General features: G+C 34.9%; 1 protein-coding gene across 1 annotated transcript in view; it reads right to left on the bottom strand.

Annotated features, from left to right (window-relative positions):
- Nucleotides 1-3,219: 3,219 nt before the first annotated feature.
- Nucleotides 3,220-14,104, bottom strand: part of LOC149422742 (BTB/POZ domain-containing protein 6-B-like) — a 69,568-nt gene continuing 58,683 nt past the window's right edge. The window contains exons 2-4 of the mRNA XM_089633936.1: nt 8,056-8,132; nt 6,939-7,391; nt 3,220-6,097 (exon numbers count right to left, since the gene is read on the bottom strand). Coding sequence (XP_089490062.1) covers nt 5,170-6,097; nt 6,939-7,324 — 1,314 coding nt within the window. The 5' untranslated portion in view covers nt 7,325-7,391; nt 8,056-8,132 and the 3' untranslated portion in view covers nt 3,220-5,169. The remainder of the gene's footprint in view (nt 6,098-6,938; nt 7,392-8,055; nt 8,133-14,104) is intronic.

Genomic DNA, 14,104 nt, shown 5'->3' on the forward strand with positions numbered 1-14,104 from the left:
ATACACAAAAACGAATTGAAGAAACGACCTTTTCTCATGAAACCAACATCAACTGTGAACGGGTGTTCCGCTTGTGTCCGTCGAATTTTACGCTTGTGCACCGGGGATCAATCGTTCTATAGCCTGCTCTATTAAAATACCCTTAGAACAGACTTAGCATACCTATATTGGGTCTGTGCATTAGAGTTGGCAATTGGTCTGTTAACAAAGGATTGTCAGACGGACCGCCCTCTTTTGCAGAATCAAGTAGTTGTCAAATATTGAGGGGCCCGGAGGTGGCTCCCAAATTCAATGGTTGGGCGTACCAGGGTTAGCAGCTGGTCACTATTAAATAATCTGCTAGCCCTACACAAGTTGCCCATTTTCTTTAAAACCTCATTGATCCCTCTTTGCCGAAATCAGATACGCTCGAGTATTTGAGACCATGAAACTGACCAAGTTGGACTTACCCTATGAACCTTCTCAAGTTGGTGATGAACTTTTTGAGGTCATAAGTGGATTTGTGAGTACTGGCTTTTTCCATCTAAGGCAGATAAAATCAATCAGAATATGCCTTCCCTCAGATGGAGCAAAGTCACGCATAAATCTCATGTATGGACTATTGCAATAGTGCATAAGCTGGCCTACCTCAGAAACACATCAATAGAATCCAGTCAGTTTTTAATGCTGAGGCGAGAATGATTTTTGGTGAATCTAAGTATCGTTGCATAACCCCACTTCTAAGGGATCGCCTTCACTGGCGTCGTTGCCAAGAAAGAATAGAGTTTAAGATCTGTTTAATGACCTTCAAAGCATTGCAAGGAATGCTTTCCAATGCTTTGGCCTATATATAAATAGCCTCTCGGCTAATATTTTATTTTTTTGTTTATTATATATAAGTACATTTTTGTTTATTTGTTACAGTATATGATCAAATATTTCAAGACCCCTCTTCCATAGAAGCATTAGCTTGTGGCTGGAAGAGGAGTGTACATTGTTTTATTACAGTAAGTAAGTAATTAAAAATAAAATGATTTTAAACTTATTTGAAGAATGGAATGTTACTTAAGGAAACTAATTGAGATGAGTTATTCTTATATCGGAACTATGTGTCTGACAAACCTTAAGCGATAGACAGCTTACTCTAAGGTCAGCAGATCTAGATGTTAGTAATGGTCTTATCGAACTTTCTAGGTCAAATCGAGCCGTTTACTATGATCGCTCTTTTCATCTAATTGGCCTGCTCATTTGGAATAAACATCCCTCAGCTCTTACTAATCTCCAGTAATTGGCTGAATTTAAACGAGCTTTAAAAAAAATTTATTTAAAAAAATACTGCCATTCATAAATCTTAACTTCTTTTCAATATTTTATAATAAGCCATATTCTCAAACTTCCGGTAATTGTTTGTTTCGGTTGCCTCCTGATTTTTTTTTCTTCTATTATTTCTGGGTGTTTTAAGGGTGTTCTTGGCTATCATTTAAAATTATGGAGAAAAGAAAGGTGAATTTAGATATTAATTTTATTTAAATAGGCAAATTTCAAAATTATAATGAAAATTGGAGTCGAGTTCAGACTTAGAAGAGATGAGATATTGAATGGAGGGGAGGCAATTTTAGATAACTCTTGATAGAAGTGAGGATATTTGTTTAGAGAGGGACAACCAAAAAATATGTCATCTAAAGTTACCACTTCTAGACCACACAATGTACAATGTGGGGAGTCAACGACGTGAGTTTTAAGAAGGTGGGAAGGAACGGAGCAATGTCCGATCCTCATTCGAATGAGTGAAGAAATTTCTTTAATGGAAAAATGGGGGTATTGCTGAAACCACGGTTTTGATGGGACAGTCCTTTGTATTGAGGCATAGCAGGTTCCCTTGGATTGACTAGCAATGTGCCAATACTCTGCCCAAACATTGCGGGATCTATCTTTGATGATGGAAAAAATGTCAGATAGGGGAATGTGGTTTACGAGGGTAACAACGGGGTTGGACGCTCCTTGTTTTGCCAAGGCATCCGCAATATCATTACCCATGATACCAACATGTCCAGGAATCCAAATCAGAGTTACAGTTTTTCCAGAGCCTTAAATGGAGAATTTGCCTCCTGATTTTACCTGGATTAAATGTTTACTCAAAAGATTCTCATTTCTGAGCACAAACTGCCCCCTGTTTTATATTATGTTTTAGTTTTAATGTTCTTGCTTTGTCCTGTCCTGCTGTTATTGTTATTCTTTGTTTTGTCATCGCTTTGTATAAACTGTACATTTTGTGTTATATTATTAGATCTGTATTGGGTAAGGCACACTGTAGTAATAATTTTACGAACATGACCACTAATACTAAATTACCATTTTTAAGTGAAAGTGTTATTATTATATATAAGGGAAAAAGATAACCCCTGTGAACGGTGCTGTCGTCAGTGTAGCAATGAATTGGTGCACATCAAACGAGATTGTTGATGTGCAACAAAAACAGCACTGGTCCTTGTGGCAGCCCCGCGTTGATTTGGTGCAGAGATGAAGAAGAGCCTTCAACTACGGTCTGAATCGTTCTTCCCTTGAGAAAGTCCAAGAACCAAATATGCCGGGTTTGATGGATCAGATATGATGGTAACTTCCCGACAAGTGCCCAGTACCAGACCCTAACAAAGATTTTGGATATATCCAATCCAAAGGTTTGAGTTTCTCCAAAACGCTTCAAGTACCGACCCCAAATATGCGTCACATATAAATAATTTTGAGAGCACTGGAGTTAATTCTGTAGGACTATTAGGTATTCCATCAGGCCCTCTGGCTTTGTCGAATTTCAACTCATTTAAGATCCGGAGAAGCTCCCTGTTCTGAATTAATTTATTAATGAAAGTAATTATTTCTTGACATGGTTAGATGTGTCACTAGTGTAGATTTTGTTTTAAAACTATGGATTTAAAAATACTTTTTTCTTTCGTTAGTTCCTCCTTTGGCTGCCTGCAAGTTCAACTGTTTCAAGTAGTAAGTCAGTTCGCTGCGATGAGTATCGAACTCGATTCGTCTGACTACTAACAGCGAGCTAAGTAGACCCCATTGATTGGTCACAGAAGTTTCCTGTAAAGAAAGACTTACTGATACCTATTAGCTAAAGTTACTGTGGGTACATTTTTGTTTGCATGCTCATCAATGCACATGTATTTAAGTAGAGCTAGAGGGGTAAAGGTACAAAGGTACAGATTAAATTAAAAGAGGGAATAATGTCAGGAAATATATAATTTTCTTTATCTTTCAATTCAATTTTAAAGATAAATAATTAGCTACAAAACACATCTAATATTTTTGATGGACTCTAGAAATAGTTTTGATTTCCAATTTAGGTATTATAAACTCATGTGTGGTAACATTTTATGGCAATATACATTTATCACAATAATAATAATATTCTAAAAGAAGAACAACCAAACGCATTAGATTGCCCACGCAATTTTTATCTAATGGTTTGAAAAACTTCTCCATTTATTTATTTATTTGGTTTAACCAACTTAACATACACAGCGACTAGTTTGTTTCTTTTAAGTGAAATAAATCTTACAATGATTACAATAAAAAGATTCTTTTATTTTTCCTCTGTTCCACCCAAAACGTCAATATCTATATTTTGATCTAATATTATCAACCAGTTAAAGTTTTTTAAACAATATTATACAGCAAACATCACACATTCATAGTTTTATTATAAAATTATGGAATCATTACAAAACCAGCCTGTTAGAAACTCAATATTCGGCCACTGTTGTTTACTTTATTATGGTGACCAGATAACTCATCAAAATAATACTTCAACACACCTTTAAAAAGTGATGAAACAAAAACTTGGTTAAATAGGTTACGTAGGTTAGGTTTATAGATTGTTTTTTTTTTGTCATTGTGTTGAGTCATCATGCAAACGTTTATTATAATGGTTCTGACATTGTTGTTTTTCAGCAGAGAAAATAGAAAAGAACATTAACATGGCAATCATTATAGTTACAGTAACTTCCTCTTTAAGCAATTACAATTATTTATATTTAATAGGGTACAATAATTATACAAATAGTGTGCTGGTAGCAGAAGAGTATTATTTAAGAATTACTTCTACAACATTATAAAAATAGACTTCACATCCACACAGTCATAGACCAACATACAAATCTAAAATTAATTTATAATTGAATTTCTGATTATAATGGGTATAAATTAAACAATGTGTAAATAAGTCACAAAATTTTGAATAAAATTTAACAATTATGTCATAATACTAAAACCTTTCTCTGTATATATTTTTTTTGCAAGGAAATTATTTTAGCGATACATAGATTTTTTTGCTTTTAGTGATTTTTTAATGTTTGTTTTTTATCAACGATTAAATAAATTACCATAAGTGTATGAAAATGCAGTTATAAAATGTATCACATATAAAAAAAATTAAAAGTAACAGTACGAAGGTGTTAGTTTCCCTAAACTAGTCCCAGCGGAAGCTTGAATGAACGTCATCGACGTTCATCCTCTACCTTCTCGAGTGTCTTGTTTGAAAATGAAAAACACGGAAGATACTAGAACGCTGACATCACATAAGATCTCACGCTGGGACTAGTATAACAGAAGTTCGTAATTATAATTTCCAATAATTGCAATGCTGCTGTAAGGTAACATATTTTAAAAAAAAATCACAAAAATAACAGTCAATACAAAAGAAACAAGTAACAACATTAATTAAATTATTTAAACTTATGTTTTATCTACAAACTTAGTTTCAAATAACTACATTTGGTTATACATATATATTTTTACTAAAATGTTATTAACAAAATGCAATAGGTTTAATTGGTTATAAAATTCTTTTTAATGTCCAAGAGACAAAAATTTCCTATGAAAGCATAAAATGTAAATATTTTTTTAATCATTTTTTGAGTTCAATTAAATTGAAGAAGCTATAGTAAAGCTAAATATTTAGATGGTACTTGGAATTTCATTCAATTATTTTTAAAATTATCAATGTACCATTCTGTCCCAAATTGCACTTATTCAATCAGAAGGTTAAAATAATACATAAAAGATTACGACTGAAAGTATGTTTTTACGCTTTTGAAACGTTTTATGAGAACTAGAGGTTTCTGTACCCACAGTAAAGTTAATAAATAACATTAAAATATTCAACATACATTTTGTAGTCATAATTCAGTCAAACAAAAAAACAAATACATCCAATAATCCTTGGCCGACGCAGGCGCAGCTGCAACCCTTCTTCGTCTTGTCCAACTGCTTCTCTTCTTTTAACTTCTTCTTTAGTTTCTTGGCTTCCTCCTTTTTCTGTTTTTTACTTTTCTTGGAATCGATTTTGTCATTGATCGAGTTGTCAACGGCGGGGGAGTTTCTGGGAACCGTTCTGTCACTGAGGGGAACCGGCTGGATGTAAGAAGATATTCTATGAGAAGCGAATTTCTTCAACATTTCTTCTTGCTCTGCGGTGAATTTAATGCTTCGATCACCTTTCATTCGTCTCAAGATCAAATCGCACTCGGTGAGATCAAGGAGCTCGCTAGTTTTGGGGCCGGACAAGAATTCTTTTTCTGTCATTAAAAGGTATCTCGGGGAATAGCTCAGTTCTCCGAGGATTTGCCTCCTGTTGGCGGAAGTCAAGGTTTTATTACATCTCTTACACTCACTGATGCTCCAGCGATCCAGAGCGCTGAACAAATCCATCTCGCTGTTGACTTTGAGAGTGTCTCTAGGAGCTATCATGGAAATGTCTTCAAAACTGAGTTCTTCCATGGCTTCCTGTTCCAGAACATCAGATGCGTGTTCATCGATGTATAGAAGGCAGTTGAGCAGAAGAGAATCGCAGAGAATAGTGATGGCCTCTCTCTCTTCCTCCGGGTTTTCGAGCAGCGGGGGAGCAGATGGAACGGCTCCCGGAGTGGGGACTCTACTGCAGAAGAAGCGGAGGTTCTGGATGACTTCCAGCACTGTGGAGGGGGAGAGATGGAGATCGATATAGACCACACACTGCTTGACTAGGTTTGGACACAAGTATTTGTTGGCTACTTCCAGAGTGGCTCGGGCAGTCGCAACCGACGATAGGTTCACCGGTTCATTGTACAAATACCTACAACATTAAAAAATTATTCATTATTAACATTGCATTTTTTATAGAGCATGAAATTGAGGAACTGGATGCAATACACCTCACACCTTTGTGTGTAGCTCCATGTAATATAAAACTATAGACATAATATTAAGACACCAGATAAAGAAGGGATTGGAGATATCATAAAGGCGATGGGAGCAAAACCAGCTTGGAGGTCGCGGGTTCCAGCATGCGCAAGTAAATTTTATTTGAATAATTTGTGTTATTTCAAAAATTACTCATTTAAAATAATATATAGTATATTTGCAGCACGTTCCAGAGTGGAAGATACTCTCAGTATTGCCCTGGTGCAAGACCACCATTCAGAATTGAAACATCGTTTGAAATGGTTTTAGCCGTGTTTGGTGACCAGATTTGAACAGCCAGATACTCCCTCACCTTCCTCTTCCTCTTCCCCATCTCCTTCCTCTCTCCACTACCTCAACACTGGCCTCACAACATACCCCAATTGGGGATGCCATAGTTGACAGTTGCAGACAGTTAGTATAATAGTTAGACAACTCTGTGAATAATTCTGCTCAGAGAACACGGTGTTCCATTGACAATGAACTATCTCTGGTGTTCCTCTGTGCCCGAATATCAACAACTTAAGAAGAATAGGCGGAACAAACAATATTGTATCCAATCTTTAAAGATCCACATTTCAAGAAGGAAATTACACCATAAGCTAAAAAAATAAACCATGCTGATTTGAGACGCCAGAATTCAGCATTTGATAGTTTTGTACGCTTCAGAAAAAAATTCTGTTTTATAACGATAATTCACCTTAGAATGATTTTTTCAAAAAAGTTATATTTACCTAAGAAGTTGTTCAAATGCTCTTTTATCAACATCGTTCACCACAATGGGTTTGGACGCAGTGTACTCCGCCATTGGTCCGAGCAGCATGGCGCTGAAGACGGGGTTAGCCGCTGCCAGAACGGCGCGGTGACCGGGAAACCTCCACGTGTCAGATCCAAAGCCCGCCACAAAAGTCACATCGCTCTTGTTCTCACTGTTGTATAGCCCGTAGGTAATGTTGTTCTTGGCGTTGTCTGCCTCAGCCCCCAGATCCGTGAAGTCATTACTGATTCGCTGCTTGTCGTGGTCTTGTGGTTGGTTGGTGTGAGGCGGGTTGTTTGTTGTTGGGTTGCCATCGCTGTCATACAGCCCATTCTTCACCGAGGGGTTGCTGATCACAGTCATCTGGATAAGTCACTTTCACATGTGTTGTAAACAGGGTGGTACTGCCACACACTGATGATTGTGTTATCTGTAAAAATAAAATACAACTTATTAATATTTTCCAATATTATTTTTTGACATTATAAATAGGGACGCTATAATCCGTAAGATTTATAGCACTGTCCTGAAAACAGAGTGAATTGTTTAACGGCTGTGAGCTGAGTATTTAAGTATCTAGCCCAATCTGTTCATGTGTCAGCAGAAATGATGACCAACAGGATTGACAGTCTCGGTGGTAGAATGGTTACAATCCTTGCCTATGAATCCATCAGTCACGGGTTCAAATCCCGGTAAATCCAAATGCAAGTATATCTAATCTGATAATTAATTCGTTTAATATTTTTTGCAGCACGTTCCAGAGCGGTAGATACTTTTAGTATTGCCCTGGTGAAAGACAACCATTCGTTGCTTGAAATGGCTTCATCCGGCATTAGTGTCTGATCTGGATCTGAATAGCCAGGTGATTTCCCCACCTTCCTCCTCTCATCTCCTTCCCCTCCCTACTAACTTCAGCCTCATAAAATACACCAATTGGTGATGCCATGGTCTCACTGATTCCAGGCTTTCGACCACCTAACGGAGCCAGGGAGCCTGTGACATCACTGGAGAAGAATGGTTATGGAAGAGGTCAAATCCCACCCTGGAATGTGGCGCCCCGATGAAGATGATTTATAAATGGTACGAGAACTTGCCTCTTGTGTTCTTTGGTCCACACGAGGATGTTGTGTGACCGGGCCTCACTCTGCCAGGAAAGGGCGGCGCTCTTCAACTGCAAACATTAAAAAACAATTTACATCAATTAAGTGTTGTAATAATCTCAGTGCATAATTTAACACGTTATTTATCAATTCAGGCGTGGACCATCTTTGTTGGTTGGCAGGCTACAAATAGTGCGTACTAACATTTTTTGGGAGAAAAAATTTTAAATTATTATTACCCAAGTATTGTGAAACAACTGTCCCATGATGAAATAATAACATGAAGGCCTCAGCACGGGCAAGCCACCCAGTGAGGCCTAAATTACTGGAAAACTTGAATTGTAAAAAATATTGTACCTAATAAAAAAAAATAAAAATAAAAACTAAAAAAAAACATAATTAATTAAATAATAGCAAAAGAAGAAACACTTGAATAGAATTTTAACTTTGAAATTTGATGAATTGTTCAAATTCTGTGAAAAAACCTGTTCTAAATAACGCATTTAATTGACTTTTTTAGTTAATTGTATTATTTTTGGGAGTTAATTAATTTCAAAATAAATAATGTTTGAGACTATGGAAATACTTTTACATTTTTTTCCAGCGTTTATTAATTTATTTAATTTAAAACAATTTGTTCTTTGTAATTATTTGTTTTAAAAATTGTCATATTTATTAAAAAAATACTTAAACAGTAATTACACAATATGTTTAAAAACGACTAGTTTTATGCAAAAATCACAATATATTAAAAAAATGGGCTCCAGAAGTCAAACTTATGAGTAAAAAATGAAGCGTAGGTAATATTATATTTAAAAGGATTAACAAATACTTATTATATATTGTTTCTGGATTTGAAAGCCACGGGTTGCTAATAACTATTTTACATTTCATTAGTAACATATTTGTTATATATTGTTTCTGGATTTGCAAGCCACGGGTTGCTAATGACTATTTTACATTACATTAGTATTAGTAATATTTCCAATTCGCAGAGTTGCTAATCAAAGATTACATCTTATCACATTGTAAATCTAATCAGCAAGTAGGTAGGTCTGTAAGTAAGGCAGGTAAGATTATCTTCCAAAATTAGTCATTTATTATGGATCAGTAACAAGTAACAAGTAGGTAGGTATATATAAATCTCCGAATGTATCTGTGCAATTGGCACATCGCTACTGTGGATACAAATAATAATTTATATGGATTATCATTATCATGAGTTCGATACGTTTGTAAATCTGGAATGAATAAAAGTGATTACGAATTTGAAATAACCGTTAAAAAAGTTTAATATTCGAATTAGAGTTTATTTCGGAATAAATATAGTGGAACTGCACCTTGCTAAAAAGTTTAATATTCGAATTGTGGTTTATTTCGGAATAAATACAGTAGAAACTGCACCTGGCTAAAAAGTTTAATATTCGAATTGGGTTATATTTCGGAATGAATATGGTAGAACTGCAATCCGCGTGGTTACCACCAAATTGATAGAATGCATTGTCATCGAGAGCGAGTCTTCTGTCGAGTTTCAGCTCGATCGCATATCGAGAAGTGGGTGAATTTCCGCTTCGAAGATATGCATTCATTCGTACCTCAAAAAAATTTCAAATAGACATATTAAAAAATATTCGTTAATTTTTATTTGTTCGCAAACATTAGATTACAAAAATCCGTTTCGTTTTGATAATATATTTATTTTAATTATTAGGATGTTATTTTCTTTAGACATTTTATCGACCATCCGTGTAATACTTAGTTTACGAAGGAGCCTATTTTGAAACTTTGTTTGGACAGACATTTTAAATTAATAATGTTTTTCCGTGTCCATGATATGCTAAAATCAGCCACAAATGAACGGCTACATAAAAATAAAATGACAATCAATCAATACAACCCGAGCGATTGGTCGTATATATATATACATTATTTAATTAATATCATTCCTCAAAATGTAATAAGAAACATATGTACTGCTTATTGCGGTTTTAAACCAAATGAATCATCTTATGGTAAGTATACATTTGCGAACCGAAACGCGAACCGAGCCACGAATTACGGGAAAGGAACGAAGCAACGCAAGTTGAGGTTCAGTTCGACAGTTCGGCTCGCGTATATTTATATGTTCTATAAATTTGTCACACATTATGATAATAGAACGTTTTTGCAAACTTGCCATAATATGCCAAAAATCTCGAGTGGATCAAACTCAGTTTGAAACAAAAATGGAAAGCAAGTAGTTAGTAGGTACCACTACCTACATATTATATTTTCTACATTGGGATGCGATGTAAAAAATTATATTTTTGTCCTTCACTAAACTAATAACATACCTCAGCATTTGAGGCTTAAATAAAACCCATATCATTATCAGATGTTATCTTAACCGTTATAAAGCGCTACCTTAGATCGGTTATTTCTCAGAAGCACACAATTAAGTTATTTGTAGATGTATCTTTAGGAACACAGTTGACACGAAATTTGTGCAATTATTTGTTTAGATTAGGTCTTAGATTTAATCGAAAATCCTTTATCTTCCGCAACCCAATTAGAATTTATACGAGTAACTCTGCTAATCTTCGCTTGACAAACAAAGCAATCACATATCAATATACAGGTAGGTAGGTACTGAGCTAATTTGTTGACTCGGAGGATAGGAAATTATTATGAAAATGCCTACTTGGCATTTTTTAGTTCAATTCTCTTATATATATGGACCCAGTTGCCAATATTGTATCAGCACGTATTCCTGAGCATATTTCTAGTATAAAACGTAGATGTAATTTTGGTGATTTAAAAAAAATTAAAGATAAAAAAATCTTTTTACCGCATTTCGCCATTGATCTCACTGCTACGCGCTGCAACGGATCTCGTGATACGAGCTCTGTCCTGTCTGTACGGTGATGATGGAATGAGACGGAGTGCGTATCACATGATGCGCTAGTTTGTACCCAGTTTCCACGTGTGATGGAAATATTTATTTTTTGTTTTTAATTGAAAAAATGTAACGGGACAGCAAACTGAGGTCTACGTTTTTACTCTAAGCTCAGGAATGCCTGGTTAACCGGTTCAGTGCCAATCACTCCCATAGGCGGACCAATCATGTGTAGGTAATTTTAATGGTAAGCTCCTGGCAGCGAATGTGTTAAAATCTTTTTTGCAGTCATGGGCGTCCCACGAAGACATGACACGATCGAATGACATAATTGAGTTGGTATAACAGAAACGTATGACGGATGAATGTGATTGAAGAAAGTGATGTGTTTCAAGATAGAGTAGTATGGCGGTCAACCCTCGTTGCCTACTTAAGTAATTCTTAGTTAGCCTCATAAAACAAAGCAACATCATAACGCCCAGACCTACCTGCGCCAATATATTAAATAACTACTAAATCACACCGACCATATAGTGCTATATCTATCACCAAATGACATGTCCTCATGAAGCTTATTTTATTTCTTTTTATATTATATTCAGACATATAATATTAACAGATTTAGAAAGGGAGAACACCGAGATTTTTTTAGCGTTTAAAAGATTATCATAGACCGTCCTTTATAATTTAAAATAATGTTATACAAACGGTGAAGGTTTACAATTTTTTAAATACTTATATTTATATGAAACAAAAAGTGAGATGACAACAACCTTTATAAAACTTTTGTTTTAAAAAAAGTGTTTTTTTAGTATAGTGTAAAGTGATAAGTACAGTTAACAAAAACATTTTTCATTGAGGTTAACCGTTGACTTCCATGGAAACCATCTCACAGTTCATCTTGAAAGAATTTTACATAATGTAGTAGGTATTCGCAGTTAGACATTTTAACGTTAAACTAACAAACAAGAAGGCTGGCTTTGTTTGTGTATTATCACCGGGAAGTTAAAGTTATTAAGTGCGAGGTTATCAGTTAACTACGAGAAGTAACCATTAAAACTGATTATAACTGTCTTTAGAGCGACTTTAGTGTTATATCATTTTTGAAACGTTCTCTCTCGCAATTGCTTGGCATCGATGCATCACCCATTTATTTAACTGCTTCAGATAAATAAATCATTAAAGTGCTATTGAACCATACAATAAATACCCATGTACTAAATAAGCACTTGATTTAAATGTTATTTTATAATAATAATAAATATAATATATGGCAAATGAAAACTCGTGGTTCTCGATTTAAATTTAACGGGGATTTTTTTTTCTGAATTGAAACGATTTTTGTAGGTAATTATTCTAGCTCTGTGACGACAGCCAGGAGAGCTAAAATAAAAGGTAAAGGGTCTGTTCCCCAGCCCCAGGGGCCATAGGGTTCAGGGAAGGTGAACCTAAGCTAAATTTCGATTGTGACAGCATGTAAAACACAGTTTAGTAGGTACACGTATATACCGTTGAAAAATTAATTAATTAATTGTTGAAGCAAAGAATAATAACAACCTAAACTTGTTTCATCACTTTTCTTGACTTTATATAACTTTTTAAAGGTGGGTTGAATTGTCATTTTGATGAGATATCCGGTCCCCGTTTTAACCGTGTTAAGTGACACGACCTGACCAGCCAGGAACTTCTCAACCTTCTTCATACCCATCTCCTTTTACTTCCACTTCCTTTCCTCACAACATAGCCGGGGATGCCATAGGCCCACTTGCTGCGGGCAGTTGACTTGTGTGCTGTAAATATATAATAATACAACAGTCGCAGCAAACGATGCATACTAATAAGTTAATCGTTGTTTTTCCAATTCTGTTGGTACTGCACAAATATAAAATTAGTAAATTTAAAATTTGCGGAAATATTCCGTGTTGCCTACATTAATTAGTTATGTATTAATTGCGGAATCCTTGAAGTGTTTCGGAAGGAAGCCAATAATATCCATCGAGAATTGTTTCAATAATAACATGCGCATATAAAATAGACTTATGCTTCTCAAACTATTCGTTCTTCGACCCCTGAAATACGTAATTAAATAATTAAAGGAAAATGGCTGAAATCTTGTAAAACGCAAGTAGTCTTATCTTTTATCTATTGTATGAGTGTAAAGAATAGTAGTGGGGGGGGGGGGTAACTTAAAAAAAAAACAAATCTACAGTTTTATTCCGATATTGATGAAATTTTGCACACTTGATCTTCAAAACAATTGGAAAATAACTGTCTACATGAGATTTCTAAAACCACGCCATCCCATTTTCTCACCCTAAAAGCAGAAATTGATACTTCTTGATGAAATGTTTCATAGTAATTTTCTTTTTTATTTTAAACTTCAAATATGTAAAAGGGCGGTAAAAGGGGGTGAGGCCTTGCACAATCTTATGCAAGTGACCTTCCTCTGGTTTGAAGGTAAAGTGTGCAAAATTTCATCAATATCGAAATAAAACTGTAGATATGTATAAAAATCAAAACATATACTGTACAGGAAAGATATAAATACGAAAAGAACTGAAATCTGGTGTGAGTCGAAACACATTATATGATGGTATTTTCGAGACTTATGAACCCCAGTTTGGGAAACATTGGAATATACAATTTTAACTAGTAGTTGTAGATAACAAGGCTTTACGTGGGCTGCAGACAAAACCTTGATTTTAACTAATATATTCTTGTTGAGTACATCGAAAGCAGAATACTGTGCTTAGGCAGTTGTTAGTTCATTGATTTATCTTGTTTTTATGTTGCACTCGACTTGTGTGCATTACATTCTTTGTTATTTGTATTTCTGTACCAAGAATGATAACAGTTTTCTAAATAAAAACTCTGATGAAGTCCAATAGTCCAAACGGGTGGTATTATACGTATTCTGTGTGACTGAAGTATAGGAAATATGAAGGTTGGGTAGTGCTTGGTACTTCTCTATTCAGATTTAGTCAAGCAACGTTTTGATTCTGAATTATATTTCTTAAAATTTTATCTTTTATCTTAAAAAATCTACATCTGGTGAAATCTAATACTCTTAGATATAATTTAACAGATACTATTTAAATGTTTAACAAATCGAAATATTATTTTGGTTTCTAAAGTAATGTCTCGTAACTGTTTGCCTACGTCGTTCTT

The sequence above is a fragment of the Hesperophylax consimilis genome, chromosome 7 (assembly GCF_061612785.1).
Source record: "Hesperophylax consimilis isolate HC1 chromosome 7, BYU_Hcon_1.0, whole genome shotgun sequence".
Taxonomy (NCBI): domain Eukaryota; kingdom Metazoa; phylum Arthropoda; class Insecta; order Trichoptera; family Limnephilidae; genus Hesperophylax; species Hesperophylax consimilis.